Source organism: Monodon monoceros, unplaced genomic scaffold (genome assembly GCF_005190385.1).
Source record: "Monodon monoceros isolate NGI ecotype Baffin Bay Population unplaced genomic scaffold, NGI_Narwhal_1 Super_Scaffold_7, whole genome shotgun sequence".
NCBI classification, from domain to species: domain Eukaryota; kingdom Metazoa; phylum Chordata; class Mammalia; order Artiodactyla; family Monodontidae; genus Monodon; species Monodon monoceros.
The window spans coordinates 32,512,121-32,530,794 of NW_021703784.1; the positions used below are offsets into that span (position 1 = coordinate 32,512,121).

Sequence of the window (18,674 nt, forward strand, 5' to 3'; positions counted from 1 at the left end):
AAGTATCAACACAATTGGTATCTTTTTGTTTTTTTTTTCAGAGATTTGGTAGATTCAGTTGACACTATGCAGTGTTAATATACTTGAAATATATACCCCCCTTTCTCTTCTGATTCACCCCCATTCAATCACACACTGGTGGGTTAGGGCCAGGTCAGTTAACCTAAAGAGTACTTCAGTCAAAGGCACACTCTATTCCTACTTACATCCCGAATCCTGCTGGGCTTTCTTACTCTGTTGGACCAGCCTATACCCCTAAGGTCTCATCAATGGCTCTCCTTTGAAACTCAGAGCAAACCATAGATCACCCCACTAGGCTCTCTTCTGAGTCCTGGCCTGCCCTCTTATTCCCAGAGTCTTCAATTGGCCTCTCAAACAGAAAGTATCCACATGACCAGAGGCCTTCCCAAATCTCACTTCCTTATAACACTTTCATCCCTCCTTCTAAAACATGTTATTTCTCAGACATATTATATTTCACAAGGTGAAAGGCAGGATGGGGATAGAATGTTTTTCTTTTTTTTCTCTGACTTTTTCAAGTCACAGAATGGGATTCTCTCCCATGTATGTCCTTGAAGCCAGCGAAGACCCAATCAGTGTTTGAGGTAATTGGGGTAGAGGGAACAGACAATTTCTTCTAACTTTGCAGTTCTGAAGCTTCCAAATATTTTAAGTACAAACATATTTCTATTAATTTTTTAAAATAAGCTAAAGTGATATATTCTACATAACCTTAAGCTAAATATTTTTCTCACTTCTCAATATATTAATTTGCTTTATTTTTCTATTCTGGAGTTTATTACCACTGTCTACAAACTGAGCTTAATTTATTATGGCTTGTAGCAATATAGGTTTGCATGGAGTAAGGAGTCAATTTTGTAATTCTCAAGGGCAGGAACAGCATATGTGTAAAAAGAGATACAGCAGGTATTATTGACTGCCAACCTTATGAAAATGATTAAAGATATTTATTTATACAAATGAATGGACCTGAAACTAAAGTGGTAACATATAAGAGACAAAAACAAGAATTCATATAATATATCAGACCATTAATTTCTCTACTGATATTTTAAAATAAAGAAGAAGCCTGCTTCTATGAAGAAAACCCAAAATTTAGTTTAGACATATGTTTTCTTTATATTTCTGATCACTCAAAATGAATATTTACAGGTAATCCTAAGAAGAAATATTTTTGGTGGTATATTTTTTTGTTTTCAAATGTAATATTTTTGTGTCATATTTTTCTGGTTTTGTTTTATGACATTCATAGCATAAAATTTGTTCAAAATTTGAAGCTATGATTGACCCAAGGTAAATAGAAAAATCACAAATTCGAGGAAAATGAGTTTAACATGATCTAAATATTTTGTATATAACATAACCATTGACAATTAAAATTGATTTATTTAATGAGATGTGAATAATGCAGTCAGGTAATTTTCTTATTTATACAGTCTCTCATTAACTGCAAAGTAAATCAGGATGAAAGGAATAATTTAGATGAAAATGTTTACTTTAAGTTACATTGGCAAATGCAACAAAGAAAATTCATTCTTACTATTCTGTTAATACAAATTTGTCAAATTCTAGAGTAAGAAGGGGTCTTAGAAATTATCTGGTCCAACTCCCTCACTTTAGTGCTCTATGAGATTAATGCCAAGGCAAATCAAGTGACTGGCTTTTTGTTACACAGCTGATTAAAGACTGAGCTGGGTCTTGACCCAGAAAATTCCTTACTTTGGGTCTAGGACTTTTCTCACTGTATCACATTACCTTTAAAATAAAATTCAATCCAAGCCAAGTTTTATATGTTTGGGCTCATTACAGCTGTGGTCTACCAGTGCTTCCCATAATGTTTACAGAAGAATAAACTGATGTTAATAAGTATGTGGCAGCATTTTAAATTGTATTTGTAGGCATAGTTTGTATTTGGATCCACCTCTTTAACCAATATAGAAGAGATATTTCAGCCAAAACCTCTCTCTGCCACCCGAGTTCCATTGCCCTTGTCTCTCTCCATCATTACGTTACTCTTTTATGTTTTAAAAAAGCCAGTGGGGGGAAAGATCATTTTCCTACTTCTCTGTTAAGACACTATGATCATACTGTAGAATTTGGTTCAAAAGATTTCTTACTCTATTTAGTTGATTGTCACATAGATATATAAAAGAAGATATTACAAGGAAAGATTTGGCAGATGAGAAATGAGCATGTCTGTGAATGTTTGTCTAAGGCTAATGTGCATTTCTGACTTTGGGTTGCATGTTTAAGCTCTGTAGCCTGTGATAGATTAAAGAATCTCCAAGAATTACTATTTCTTCAGGAGTAGGACAGGCGGGCTTACTTCATTTATTTATTGTATCGTAATTGCTAAGAATGCTTTAAATAACACTTTTATGTTTATGTAGCCACATAACTTTTGAGAAGTAAGGTGTAAATATTGACAATACTAATCAAATAGAAAAAAATGGCAAAGAAACCAGATCTGCATAATCAAGTATTCCCAATTTCTTACTGGGGGAGTTCTAAATAAGTATTATTTTCAGTTTGACATAACATAAAATAATGAAATAAAATAATTGTTTGAATCAATTTGAATTTTTCCTTAACATTTCACAGAGAAGAAAGTTTTTACATTTGAGTCTAAATTTCTAAAAGTATTATTACTCAAAGAATAAAATTTTATTAACTTACGGCCCTGATGCTTTCAAAATGTCCACCTTCTTTCTCAAAATCGATAGGCTGTCCTTTCAGTGTCCAGTAGAAAGTGACATCCAAACTAGCATCATGAATTGCTTTGCAGTTGAGGACGACGCTTTCTCCCACTGTTAACTCTGTTCTTTTAGGAGTAAGTTCTATTCTTGTAGGTTCTATAGAAATAAAAATATGTTAATTAGCATAACGTATAGTTTTCACCTTCATTCTGTATTTTAAATAATAGAGAAAAATTAAACAAGGAATCTATGTAATATAGTTGCTCCAGATACATATCTCTTAATAAACTATTATTAATTGAAATATTACCATTTGGTAATATTACCATATTAATTGAAATATTAGCATTTGTAGGGAACAGATGATTTAAAAGTCCCTATTCCTGTTAAGAAGAAGACTACATAACTAGAAAGAGCAATTGGTGCTCTGGAAGGAGGAACATTAGAACAAAGAAGCTGTAGCCTCCCAGTCCACCTTCAAGGATCATCCAGTATAAATAAAAGAATTTTTACAATAAAAAATGCTTCACATCTAAGGAGGAATAATTCAAGTGAGTTCACTTTAAAGGTTATACAGAGCACCTCCCTTCAAATTACTATCTTAAAGGAGATAAAAACTATACTACTACTACTACTACTATACCAGCTTGTATTCACTTTATAGTTTACAAAACCTTGTAAGTAGAGGAGTACAAGAGGCACCTCTGGCTGATTATAAAATATCTCCTTTGATAGACAGTGGATGCTTTAATTGAGATCTTTAAAAAAAGGCAAAATATTGAATAGAAATGTTTTTTGAGAAAAAATGTTTACATTATTTAATGATTCAGTTAAATTTTTAAAAAATAGATACATTTTTACTGGGTTTAGAGCAACTTTAAACCAATAAAGGCTAATACCAGCTGTACCTCTAAGGGTTAGTTAAGCTAATGATCAAACAACTGCAATATGATATATTTTTTTTAATAAAGTAGGGAGGTGATGGAGACAGGATTTTGATACTTTCTTTTTTCCTAATTAGGTTCCTGATTGTAGATACCTCAAGAAGCCTGACACAGATGAAAAATTATCCTAATTTTCCTATTTCAGCTCTACTGCAATAGCATAGTCTGATGAAGGACCATTGTTAACCACTGATAAGATCCTTTAATATGCAGCATCCTTCAAAGCAGTCTCAGAAAGAGCGATACCAGGAAAGGAATGCCACAGTAAATATTAACATTCTGGAAGTCAGATATTCTGTGTGGCATTCTAAATTCTGGCTTCATCAGAGAAGACAGATCATCACAGCATACTGCAGTTTAAACTTTGTGAGAATTGGAATGTTCTGAGTAACTAAATATTCCACTTAACTCGTGATTAACAGAGAACATTTTTGTTATTATTAAATTTAAAAAGTCTGTGGATCCAGCATTGCCTCACTATGAAAAACGTTGTTTAGCACACACAAGGAATGAGACCTGGACTGGAAGACTGACTTGGATTCCAGTAATGTATGCTATAAGTGAAGACATTTTTTAAATTATGTTCCTTCCTTCCCTGGATGTTTGCCTCTTTTCTAAAATATCAGAGTGCTGGCTATTTTAATTACATTTCTCTTTCTAAAGAAAGGGGAAACTGAACATTACTATATTTTTTGTGGCCAAAGTATGATTCATTATATACTACATGCACAAATGGAAAAAATTAGTGATATACTTCATCGTGAAAAGTATTCCTTTACCAAATGAAGAGAATGTCTAAGATAGGAGATTTTCTTAGTACTGAACAATGACAGGTAGTCTCAAAAGAAGGCTCTAGACTTGGAATCTAGTTCACTTTAGAACTAGAAAACTAACAGAAACATTTAAGCAGTAATATTTATAATACCAAAAAGTTACAGTGTATAAAAATTCCATTGATGCAGAAATCAAAGAGTAGCTCTGGTGTCAGTTCATCTGATGTATATTTCAACACCACATGTTCACGTCCTCCTTTTGCTACTCTTTTTTTGCCCCAAATCCCCAGTTGAAGTGGTAACAAAGGAATATTACTGATTGATGCTAAAATTAATCTTGATTCAGGAAAATATTTTTATACTGTTGGTATACTTTTAAATTTTGAGACGACTAAAACTTCAGAAAGATTTCTTTACCCTCCCACATAGTTTGTTCAGAGCATAATATTTAAATTTCTACCAACAAGGTGTTCCTTTCTTCATAGTCCCCTAAATAATGGAAAGGGACAATTCGACTGAGTTAGTTCTTTGTGTACAATATATTTCTTGAACAGGAACATGCACACACATACGTTCAAATACACATACATGCACGTTATATTTATTCACTTTCTGATAAGGCCATGAAACTATGCTTATAAAACATGTAGCCACATTTTCTTACCTTTCACAGAAATGGAAGCTATGATTTCAGCAGAGCCAAAGACATTTTCCCCTTGGCAAACGTACTCTCCCTCATCTGATTTAGAAGCATTTAAGATCCGTAGACTCCCGTCTGGAAGAATAGCTATTCTGAAAATTATTAAAAAGGTTTTTTTTTTCCTGTTTTACTGCAAATCAAGTAAGTGGTAAAAAACTCTCATGAAATCTGAAACCACTTCCAAGTAATAATAAATAAGGTAAAGGATCACTGTGAAAATATGCAGTGATAGTAGAAATGTTTTGCCCTTCAAGAAATTATGCAATAAACCCACATAATACCGTCTTATATTTAAAAAGGTTAGGGAGTTACAGGTTATTTTTCTTTTGACAACTTTATGACAGCTCCTTTTAAAACTTGTGGAGAAAAAGGTGACCCTGAATTTGGTTATTAAAACTTATACTATAATATCACCAGCGTTATTTTAATATTAAGCTTGAGGTATTTCACCTCAAACCAAGAATGATCTCAAAAATCAAATATAAAAAGAAACAGCATAAAAACATAGAGGAGGACAAGTACAAACATAAAATTAATTGTATACAGCCTCGAGATGATTTATGGTGGTTTTTGTGCAGTGCAACCCGTGTAGCAAGGGCGTGACAGACCTGATACCTGAAACCTGGGCTACTCATACTGTGCTTTTCAAACATAAAAGCATGACATCTGAGTTTGCATTTGGGCTCTTTCAAGACCTTTATCAAAACTGGATCTTGAGTCTTATATGAAGGTGAGAAATTAAAGCATTATTTAAAATTTTTAGAAGTTCTGTGAAAATGAGGTTGACATTCAGGATTACCATATTCTCCTGTGTATTCATCATTCCAGAAATATAAGGATATCAAACTTAATTAGAATTTTTGTCCTTTTCTCCTTCTTATGCTCCTGAAGTATAACCTATTATTTCACCAGTGCATCGACCTACTGAAGCAACCCGAGACATAACAGAAATGGCTGTTGTGATTTTATTTGATATGCCACTAGAATTTAGACTGACTTAGGAAAGAGGAAATAACAGTATGTGCTACTTTAGGTAGAAAACTAAAGGTCTCACTGAACTTAAAATCCTAAAATTGGATCCTCCTAGTCCTGAAAAGAATAGTTTATTGCAGGGCAACATGATAACATTAAACTATTTAAGATACAAGAATAATGGCTAAATCAGTTTATCAACATCCTTTATGTTATTTAAAAATATGTATTCAGTTTTGCCAATCAGTCCAGAACTGATGGTTATGGGCAGCATTGAACTTTTAACAATTGGATTAGATTCTAGGCTGCTGAATATTGCTTATTAATTTATACTTACATATTATTATCCATAAAGAGACCAGTTTAAAAACATCATACTGCTTTCAATATGGATCAAATTTGATTTACAATGTATGAGAAGGGAGCCAAATTTAGAAGCAAGCCAAACTAGCAATAGAGGATTTGACTGTAATTTATGTCTAGCAGGGATATTAATGAGACATTTGGAAAACACAGTGGTCTCTGAAGTTATATAATCCATTTAAGATGGTCAATGAAAAATTCTGTTTGTTATTTAGATAGTGCTATTTCTATAAAAATGCAATATATGTACTTATTCCATTTCAATCACAAAGATACACATGCTACAAAAAGATTTATTTGAAAGCAAAGATTATACTTTTTATAAACAAATAAGCCTTCTCTTGTGAGAATGACACACTTTATTGAAATATAGTTAAATTACTACAGTTTGTGCAGATTATTAATATTGTGAAAATGTCTACATTTTACTGACTGGTGTAAATTCTAATCTAGCAGGTGAGAAGTTTGGCTTAAAATGTCACCCCCTTTAAAGAAATAAATGTATCTTAGAAAAATATCACCCACTTTAAAGAAATAAATGTATCTTAGATATTGGTAGTATTTTAGCTCTTAATTTAAGATAAGTCCTTTCTCACTGACAGGAGGCAATATATTACAAAGATAGTTTATGAACACTCCTGTACTTTAGGCCACTGATCCACTTGGAGGATGAAGAATTTTGAATACCATGGTGCTTTTTACCTGTCAAGTGACAATGGCATTTAACCAAAAGCCTGTCTACTGATTCAAGTTGCAAATCCTTATCAGATAAGCTCTTTTTTTAATTTAGAAAAGAAAAAAATAGAATAAACAATGAATGCAATTTATATTATAACATCTGGCTATTGCAAACAAATACTGAGATAATTGAATACTGAATTAATATTTCTTTGCAATTTCCAGCTTCTTTGTCTTCTGCCCTATGCTATTACCATGTGACCCCTACATTTGAAATCTTCAGATTTGTAGACTAATTCTTCTGAGACATCCTTGAACTTGGAATGGGGTAATAAGGGAGTGGTAAGGTGACGGTCTGCTGTGGACAGGGAGAAATTTTAGAAATGCAAACCAGCATTCTAGCACTTAGTATCAAGGCACATTTACTCTCTTCTGGTCTCTAAATTTCTCCACAATTTCTGCCTCGACCTGGAGATGTCTTGGTTCTCATCTTGCACTTAGTTACTGGATCTTTGCCTTGGTAACTTGCCCAGTACCACAATCTACCTAGTATACCATTGTGCTTACCCTATCTTGCAAGGATTCATTGCTAACTTCCTGATGCCTATCTTGATCTCCAAATTTCAGGATCATTTTCTGGACTCTCCATTTCCATGTTTGGCTTAGCTGTCGGATAGTACAACCTATTTTAGACCCTTCCAAGTGCTTGTCTGGGAGTACCACCTATACACCTGCTGCCATATTATTTAGAGATCATGCTTTGACTTCTAGTTTAGATTTTTTCTGGTACCCTGTCATAATGGATATTATATCATGGAATCATTAATCACTAATTGAGACTGTGTGCTTTAAAGTCAGAGAGGGTTGCGTTCAAATCACTGCCATTGACGAGCACTTGTGTGATCTTAAAATTACTCAGTCTCTTTCCTTATATGTAAAACTATCATAATTATATCTAACTAGTTCTTTAACAGTATTAACTTGATAATATATATAAATTATTCTATTTTTGTGGTGTGTGTAGACATTAATTGAAAATTTACTCAAAATTTTAAATAAAATTTGTGACAAATTTTTAAAAAGAAAAAGTAGAGAGTGCCAGGGAAAGTTCTTACTATGAAAGCCTCAACTATTTAGGGTGTTAGATGAATCTTTTCTGAGTGAAGTATTGCAGTGAGAACTGAAGGATGAAAGAGAGCTAACTAGGTAAAGTGTGGGAAAGCAGAGGGAATGACATTTGTAAGGCCCCCAGATGGGAAAGACCGCAAGACCTTGAAGAATGAAATGGCCAATTATGATGGCATATAAAAAGCAGGAGCAGAAAGTGGCTCAAGGTGAGACTGGAGAGGTAGACAGGGAGTAAGATCATGCAGGACCTCTCATACTATGAAAAATATCTGATCTTTATTTTAGGTCAATGAGAGCTGCCAATTTTTTTTAACAGCTTTACTGATGTATAATAGGCATATAATAAGCTCGCATGTTTAAAGTGTATAACTTTGAAAAGTTCTCACGTATAGATATACAGTCATGAAACCATTAATTAGCATCGTCGAGATCATCAACATATATGTCCCCCTCAAATCTTCCCTGTGTTCCTCTGTATTCTCTCCCCCCAGCCCTTTCTCATACCACCCTTATCACTGGACTACTACTGATCTGCTTTCTATCACTAGAGTAAGTTTTCACTTTTACAAAATTTTATATAAATAGACTCTTAACACCATGTACTCCTTTTGTTTAGTTAATTTCACTCAGCATAATTAAGTTGACATTAAATTGAGTGTCATCCTTGTTACAATGATCAAGAATCCATTCCTCTTCATTGCTGAGCAGTATTCTACTGTGTGTAGATGGCACAACTTGCATATCCTTCACCTTTTGGTGGATGCTTGTGTTATTTTCAGCCTGTGGCTATTACAAATAAAGCTGCTATGGAGATTTGTATATATGTATTTTATGAATATTTGCTTTATTTCTTTTGGATAAATACTTAGAACTGTAATGACTAGATCATCTGGTTAGTTTTATGTTTAACTTTTTAAGAAGCTGCCACACTGTTTCCACATGATTGTGCCACTTTACATTTCTAGCATCCCAGTGTGAGAGTTCTTGCAACACTTGATATGGTCAGTCTTTTTAATTTTAGTGATTATGATAAGCAGGTACTAGAATCTTGTTATAAGTTCCATTTCCCTAATGACTGCTGATGTTGAGCATCTTTATATTTTTTTTATTTTCCATCTGTATATCTTCTTGGGTGAAGAGAGTGTGAGAATATTTTACCATTTTTATGGAGCTGTTATTGAGGTTTGAGAGTTCTTTTTATATTCTATATAGAACTCCTTTTGCAGGTATCAGACTGGCAAATATTTTTTACCAGTTTCTGGCATGTCTTAGCATTTTTCCAACAGCAGAAGTTCTTGGTTGATGAAGTCCAATCTATTTTATGCTTTGTGCTTTTGTTGTTGTACTAAGCAATAGGTTAGGTTTGTTACCTAACCTAAGGTCACAAAGTTTTTCTCTGTTTTCTTTTTGATGTTCTATAGTTTTAATTTTTATGTTTATGTCTATGATCCATTTTGAGTTACGTTTTGTTCATGCTATGAGGTAGGAATCTAACTATTTATTTATTTATTTATTTATTTAGTATATGGTTATCCAGTTGTTCTGTGCCACCATTTGGAAAAGACTATCTTCTTTCCATTGTCAAAAATTAATTGGCATTCATGTCCTGGTTATTGTAAATAGTGCTGCAATGAACACTGGGGTGCATGTATCTTTTTGAATTATGGTTTTCTCTGGGTATATGCCCAGTAGTGGGATTGCTGGGTCATATGGTAGTTCTATTTTTAGTTTTTTAAGGAACCTCCATACTGTTTTCCATAGTGGCTGTATCAATTTACATTCCCACTAACGGTGTTAAGACGGTTCCCTTTTCTCCACACCCTGTCCAGCATTTATTGTTTGCAGAGTTTTTAATGATGGCCATTCTGACCAGTGTGAGGTGATACCTCATTGTAGTTTTGATTTGCATTTCTCTAATAATTAGTGATGTTGAGCATCTAAACGTCCATCAACAGAGGAATTGATAAAGAAGATATGGTACATATATACAATATTTATTCAGCAATAAAAAGGAATGAAAATGGGTCATTTGTAGACATAGATGGACCTAGAGACTGTCATACAGAATGAAGTAAGTCAGAAAGAGAAAAACAAATACCGTATATTAACACATATATGTGTAATCTAGAAAAATGGTATAGACGATTTTGTTTGCAAAGCAGAAACAGAGACACAGACATAAAGAACAAACGTATGGATACCAAGGGGGAATGGGAGTGAGATGAACTTGGATACTGGGATTGACATATATACACTACTATGCATAAAATAGATAACTAATGAGAACCTATTGTATAGCACAGGGAACTCTACTGGATGCTCTGTTGTGACCTAAATGGGAAGGAAATCCAAAAAAGAGGGGATATATGTATATGTATGGCTGATTCACTTTACTGTACAGCAGAAACTGACAAAACAGTGTGAAGCAACTATACTCCAATAAAAAAAAATCAATTAGATGTACATTACAGAGAAAAACCATGTGTTAGGTAAACCTCTTTCCATTATGAGTTATGGTGTTGCTGACCGTGAGTTCAATGTTAATAAATCACCATTATATATTATATCAGATATCTTTAAACAGACATGCGTAAGACAAGGCTATGTACTGACCAGTTGTCCACAAGGTGATCAGAGACTTGCAGGAACGTAACCCTGTTTTTCCCCCATGAACAATGGTTCAGTATTTGCTAATTCAGTGTTTGTGATGAATTTATAGAACATAGATACACAGAAAAATGAGAATTGACTGTATTTACTGATGAAGTGATGGAGCGGTCTGGGGTTTGCTTAAAAATAATTCACGGAGGCACAGGGAATTAGGTTGGGGCATAGATGAAACACATTGATGAGTCAAAAATTGGTGAAGCTGCAAATAGCTGCTCATTAAACTGTTTTCTCTATTTTTGTAAATGTTTGGCATTTCCTTAATAAAAAGTTGCTTGCAAAATCCCCACCCAAAAGATAAATCAATTAACATTATATGTGTAGGTCAACAACTACTTAACTGTCTCTGCTATCTCATTGATCTACTTTCTTGATTATTGTATCAATATGATTTGTCTTGAAGACATGTAAGTTAATTCTTTCTACTTTGCTCTTCTTTTTCAAAGCTGTTTTGGCTATATTCTTTGCATTTCCATATGAATTTTTCAATTAGCTTGTCAATTTTGAAAAAGCTTACTGAGATTTTGATTGGAATTTCAGTGCATCTTTAGCTCAATTTTCACAAAAAAATTAACATGTTAACGATATGGCTTTACAGTACATGAACATGACATATCTCCATTTATTTAGGTCATTTAAAATTTCTCTAAGAAATATTTTGTAGTTATCAGTCTACAGGTCTTAGATATCTTTTGTCAGATTTATCCTTTTTTTGATGCTATAGTAAAGTACTTTTAAAAAATTAATTAATTAATGCATTTATTTATATGAAATATTTTGAGGTAATTATAGAAAAACATGTAGTTTTAAGAAGTAATATACAGAGGAATAGAGGACATGGTTAAAAATCTTGGGGCTCACATCTTGGGGCCCAACCTCGACATATTGACTCCAGTCTGGGAGTGGATTTCAGCAATCTGCATTTCAGCAAGCTCTTCAGCACACCAGAGACCTTCAAGATGGCAGAAGAATAAGACATGGAGATCATCTTCCTCCCCACAAATACATCAAAAATACATCTACATATGGAACACCTCCTACAGAATACCTTCTGAACGCTGGCAGAAGACCTCAGACTTCCGAAAAATCAAGAAACTACCCATGTACCTGGCCGTGTGGCTGACAGGTCGTGATGCTCCAACAAAGTGTCAGTCCTGAGTCTCTGAGGTCAGAGAGCCAAGTTCAGGATATTGGTCCACAAGACACCTGCCAGCCCCACGTAATATCAGACGGTGAAAGTTCTCCCAGAGATCCCCGTATCAATGCCAAGGCCCAGCTCCACTCAACGACCAGCAAGCTCCAGTGCTGGACACCTTATGCCAAAGAACTAGCAAGACAGGAACACAAACCCACCCTTAGCAGAGAGGCTGCCTAAAATCATAAGAAGTTCACAGACACCACAAAACACACCACCGGACGTGGTCCTGCCCACCAGAAGGACAAGGTATAGCCTCATCCACAAGAACACAGGCTCCAGCCCCATTCAACAGGAAGCCTACACAACCCACTGAACCAACTTTAGCCACTGCAGGAAGACACCAAAAACAATGGGAACTGCAAACCTGCAGCCTGCAAAAAGGAGACCCCAAACACAGTAAGTTAAACAAAATGAGAAGACAGAGAAATAAACAGCAGATGAAGGAGGAAGGTAAAAACCCTCCAGAACAAACAAATGAAGAGGAAATAGGCAGTCTACCTAAAAAATAATTCAGAGTAATGATAGTAAAGATGATCCAAAATCTTGGAAACAGAATGGAAAAAATACAAGAAACATTTAACAAGGAACTAGAAGAACTAAAGAGCAAATAAACAATGAAAAACAACACAATAAATGAAATTAAAAATTCTCTAGAAGGAATCAATAGAAGAATAACTGAGGCAGAAGAATGGATAAGTGACCTGGAAGATAAAATAGTGGAAATAACTACTGCAGAGTAGAATAAAGAAAAAAGAATGAAAAATATTGAGGACAGTCTCAGAGACTTCTGGGACAACATTAAAAGCACCAACACTCAAATTATAGGGATCTCAGAAGAAGAAGAGATAAAGAAAGGGACTGAGAAAATATCTGAAGAGATTATAGTTGAAAATTTCCATAATATGGGAAAGGACATAGTCAGTCAAGTCTAGGAAGCACAGAGAGTCCCATACAGGATAAATCCAAGGCGAAACATGCCAAGACACATATTAATCAAACTATCAAAAATTAAATACAAAGAAAAAATATTAAAAGCAGCAAGCGAAAAGCAACAAATAACATTCAAGGGAATCCCCATAGGTTTAATAGCTGATCTTTCAACAGAAACTCTGCAAGCCAGAAGGGAGTGACAGGATATATTTAAAGTGATGAAAGGGAAAAACCTACAACCCAGATTACTCTACCCAGCAAGGATCTCATTCAGATTCAATGAAGAAATTAAAACCTTAACAGACAAGCAAAAGCTAAGAGAATTCAGCACCACCAAACCAGCTCTACAACAAATGCTAAAGGAATTTCTCTAGGTGGGAAACACAAGAGAAGAAAAAGACCTAGAAAAACAAACCCAAAACAATTAAGAAAATGGTCATAGGAACATACATATCGATAACTACCTTAAATGTAAATGGAATAAATGCTCCAACCAAAAGACATAGATTGGCTGAATGGATACAAAAAAAAGACCTGTATATATGCTGTCTACAAGAGACCCACTTCAGACCTAGGGACACAAAAAGACTGAAAGTGAAGGGATGGAAAAAGATATTCCATGCAAATGGAAATCAAAAGAAAGCTGGAGTAGCAATTCTCATATCAGACAGAATAGACTTTAAAACAAAGACTATTACAAGAGACAAAGAAGAACACTACATAATGATCAAGGGATCAATCCAAGAAGAAGATACAACAATTGTGAATATTTATGCACCCAAAATAGGAGCACCTCAATTCATAAGGCAAATGCTAACAGCCATAAAAGGGGAAATCGACAGTAACACAATCATAGTAGGGGACGTTAACATCTCACTTTCACCAATGGACAGATCTTCCAAAATGAAAATAAATAAGGAAACACAGCTTAAATGATACATTAAACAACATGGACATAATTGATATATAGGACATTCCATCCAAGAACAACAGAATACACTTTCTTCTCAAAATAAAGAAAAAGAAGAGAGCAACCAAATCGGTAAACAAATCTACCAAAGATAATAAGCTGTAAATACTAAACTAAGATTAACATAAAACCATAAATAAATTAGATGCAGAAAGCAAACCCCAAGTCTACACTTTCTCCCAAAGTCCACCTCCTCAATTTGGGATGTTTCGTTGTCTATTCATGTACTCCACAAATGCAGGGCACATCGAGTTGATTGTGGAGATTTAATCCACTGCTCCTGAGGCCGCTGGGAGATATTTCCCTTTCTCTTCTTTGTTCACACAGCTCCTGGGGTTCAGCTTTGGATTTGGCCCCACCTCTGTGTGTAGGTCGCCTGAGGGCGTCTTTTGGGAAGTCTGAGATTTCTGCCAGCATTCAGTAGGTGCTCTGTAGGAGTTGTTCTACATGTAGATGGAGTTTTGATGTATTTGTGGGGAGGAAGGTGATCTCCACGTCTTACTCCTCTGCCATCTTGAAGGCGTCCCTCCTGTCATCTTCTTAATAGGAAAAACAATTATATGTGTAATTATAATTAAATGAGATTGTGCTAATGGAGATGCACGTTTCCGGAGAAAGTGATATCTAAGATGATACCTGCAAGAAGTAGGAATTAGGCCACTGAATGTCTGGAAGCAGGAGATGGAGTGAAGCATCTCAGGTTCAACTTCTTATTGAATAAGTTCTGTAGTCCAGACACTACAGAAGGTATCTGGTATACAACGATGAAAAAGTTCCAGTTCCTACCCTCAGGAATTACAACTAAAGAGGAATCATCCGACAGGCAAGCAAGAAATTAACATTCAGCATATTAAATTCTGGAAAGGAATAAGCACAGGTAACTCACCAACCTGGGGGATGTGAGTGTGGTTAGAGGAGAAATCTCAGGGGAGGTGACAACTCATTTGAGGGCTGAATATTAGGTAAGTCTTATTCTTATCCAGGCTTTGTGGGGGGGATAGGTAAAATTATTTATTGATAAGCCTGTTTTCTAATTGCTTTTCTGAACTCTAGTCTTTCACTCCTTGCATTCAAATTGCACATTTCCTCTGGATTTAACTTCCTAAATTAGAGCTCACTTTTTTGCCTGAAATTTTCATGGCTCTCAGTCTAGCCTGCAAAATAACATACTTCTCCTTTGTAGAACAGTTAAAAGTCTCCACCAAATGGTCATAACTTCTATCATCCCTGATCTCCTGTGCTCTGCAGGTCTCCAAACTCTTTGTAATGCATTTTCTATGTGTGTTTTATTTCATTTGTAAATTACCTATGCACCTCACACACATACACACATAGAGTGCTATACTAATAATGCTAAATACACTGTAAACATATAATAATTAGATATTATAAGTAAAACAAACATGTTATTCCATTTTCTCCTTTCTCCCCTCCCATCCCCTAATGAATATCTTGCACAATTGAACTGTTCAGACCTGGATTTGGAGGCCATTTCTCTAGTCGTGAGACCATGTACCTTTCAGTGGTTAGATTCCTACCTATTTATCACAGCTCAAATGTGCTATCTGCCTGAACTCCTCCTTAATGCTCTTTAGTTAGGATTATTCCTGCCTTCGTTTTCTACTTCCTCAGAAGCAAAATAGCACTGTCACATTTTTTTCTTAGTACATGATAGCTTGTGTGTCTTATCCACTAAGCACTACAGTTTCAGCATTTTCAAGTGCCTACATTAAGACTTGAGAACAGAAAAAAATGATTGGTTCAAATTATTAAAAACTACTTCAGTGTTGAAAATAATACAATGGAATGTTGTAACAATTATTCAACCCCGATTTATCTCTTCCATTGATGTATAAGAAAGAGTTACCACCATAAAAATATAATAAAATTTTACTATTATATTAGTACTTTCAATGACAGAGTTATAAAAATTATTTTAAAATATTCTATAACAAAAGTACATTTTATATGAGATATAGGTACATTTATGATTTTTGATAAAATCTGAGATGAAAACTAAAAAATAAGAGAGCTTAGGACCTATAAATGTCTTAATATGGTTCTGCTAATGCCAAGCATTTACTAATCACTTTATATGTGTCAGGCATCATACTAACCTTCCACACCTTATTTCACATAAGACTTCTAACTATGTGAGTTGAGTATTGCTAGCCTCATTTACTAATGAGAAAACTATGGTTCCTCATAATTTATTGCTTTATTCAGTGTTATTCAGCAAGTGACAGTGCTTTGATTTCAGCCAGGGTCTTTGATTTGTTATTTGTTTGCCTGCCAGTATCCACCTGACTCACTTGTAACCTCTTGCACTTGTTTCTTCGTAAACTCCACAATAGCTGGTACTTAATAAATGGGGATGGAAATAAACTGGATATACCTTAAGTGATTTATCTTATAGATGAAGAAATTGATGTCCAGAGCACTTCAAATCACTTTTAAAAAAATAAAATGGCATATAGTTTGTTTGATAATATTTATTATGCTCCTACTGTCTGCCAAGCCCTGTAAAATAAAACTCTTTTAATACATTTTAATTCTTACAAAGACCCCAGGTGTAATTTTACACTCATTTGATAAAGGAAATGGAAGAAAATGAGGCACAGAGGGCAGAAATAGCTATCAAGATTTTACAGCATGCCTGCTGGATTCCAAAATTCATACTGCACTTTCAGCTACTATACGTTGACCCAAAGTAAGCATCAGAAGAAAGCTTTGCATTAGATCACAAGCTTAGTGGCAGCTCTGACCTGTGATAGAAGCTGACAGAAGTGGAAACTCAAGGGTAACAACAGAAGACACATGTTTCCTATAGACGATGAAATAGAGAAATTCACACTCCTTAACTTGATCAGTAAGATTTTACAAAGCTAAGGGCAATATGCACTCAAGGAGGGCTGTGCCGTCACCTTCTCTTCCCTTTAGATACAGTTTAGCTGGAAGGAAGAAGGGAGATGACCCAGAAAGACATGTATGACGGCCTTTAGAAAGCGAGAGGGAAAGTTTAAGTGCAGAAGTTACTTTAATTAATGGATCTCATCCCTGGCTCTGAGCATCACTGCAAGGAACTTGAAGAAATTGCAGGGCCTTTTGTGCTGAGCCACCGAATCATTTCAGAACCTCTATGCTCTGCAGAAAGGGTGAGATGGAACAGAGGCAGCTTCTTTGTCAGAGCTAGATATTGGGAGGTATTTGCCGTTAACAAAACAAAATGAAATAAAATAAAAACCACAAACACATACTTTTATTGTCCTCTTTCTGAGGATATAGCTACAAGGATTTGTCACAGACACAGCAAACAACATAGACTGAACTACACTCATTTTTTTTTTTCCTCAGATTGGCTTCTTACACCAATGTTTCTTATTTTACATAAATTTGTATGAAAAATTCTGAGTGTGCATGTATTTATTTTTGTGGAGACACTATGTAACTTTCCTCAGATTCTCAAGGGAATCTGTGATGAAAACAAGATTAAGAACCATCATAAAATCTTTTATTTTGTAGATGACATAACTGTACTCAAAGATGGGAAGCCTAGAGTATTACCTTTTTAAAGTTCAGGGTAAAATTCAGACTATTCACTCAGAAGTCATCATTTACTTGTCTTTTTTCCATCATAACAAATTGGTCAAGCCAGATCTATTGCACATTTTAAATATCTCTTACATCTAACCCCTTGATTTTGGCTTACTGGAGAGTCTAAACACAGTGGGTAACAAACATGAAGTGGTTTGACCTTTTCTAATTATTGCCTTTAACCATGTTCTGTCTAATCCCTTTTTCCACTTCCTTTGAACGTCCAGAAGGTCCCTCAGCTTTGAGATAACTTTTAGTTGTCACAAAGGGCACAATTATCTCTGATGTTCTGCTCTTCCCCTCTACTCACTCAGCCCTTAGCAAGTGACTCGAACCCAGGAAGCTGCAGCTACAAGGAGAACGGAGAATGGTCTCTCTTTACACCTTTTCTCTTTCTTCTCCCCAATTCTCTTTCTCCTCTGTGTGTCATAGTAGGGAGGAGAGAATTGGTAAGGGAGCAGTGTCTCTTCCTTCCCTGACTTCTTTTTGGTCCTTACTGGGATGCAGCTGCCACTCTGGGTGAAGTGCTGTCCACTGAGCTATTGCTGATGGAGGCCTCCAAAGACTGGTGATTGTGAGCATGTCAGTTAGTCTGTGGGCCCTTCTTCCTGAGTGTTCCCTGATGTAGCCTCCTTTTCAGGCACTGCCTCTTCCCCTCTCTGTCAGCTCTCACTTCTGTCAATTTGCTCATGGAGCCTAGAACACTCATGCTTGCCTCCCTTCTCTAAATTCCATCCAACCCATGGGAACCCCACATACTCTTGCTCTTCTAAATGGTAGGAGTGTAGGTCTCCTTCCTGCAACCCCCTCCCTTGCTGCTGTGTCATCTCTCTCCAGTTATCTTCTCCCCCTATTCAAACAGGGCCAGAAGACGATCGGCAATTCTGTTACCTAAGCAAATGTTCCATAAGGAATAAGATACCAGTTTTATAATGTCTGTGACTGTCCTTGGAATTTTCTCCCTTACTTGAATTTCAAGTTGGGAAGGGTAAGGAAAAAATCTCACAATCCACATTAAGCCAGAGCCTACAAAGAATGTC

The 18,674-nt window shown here is 35.3% G+C and overlaps 1 protein-coding gene across 1 annotated transcript in view; it reads right to left on the reverse strand.

Annotated features, from left to right (window-relative positions):
- The window catches only part of CNTN5 (contactin 5), a 1,393,643-nt gene that overhangs the window by 174,475 nt on the left and 1,200,494 nt on the right, over positions 1–18,674 (reverse strand). Inside the window, exons 13-14 of the mRNA XM_029208299.1 lie at positions 5,099–5,226; positions 2,698–2,873 (exon numbers count right to left, since the gene is read on the reverse strand). Coding sequence (XP_029064132.1) covers positions 2,698–2,873; positions 5,099–5,226 — 304 coding nt within the window. The remainder of the gene's footprint in view (positions 1–2,697; positions 2,874–5,098; positions 5,227–18,674) is intronic.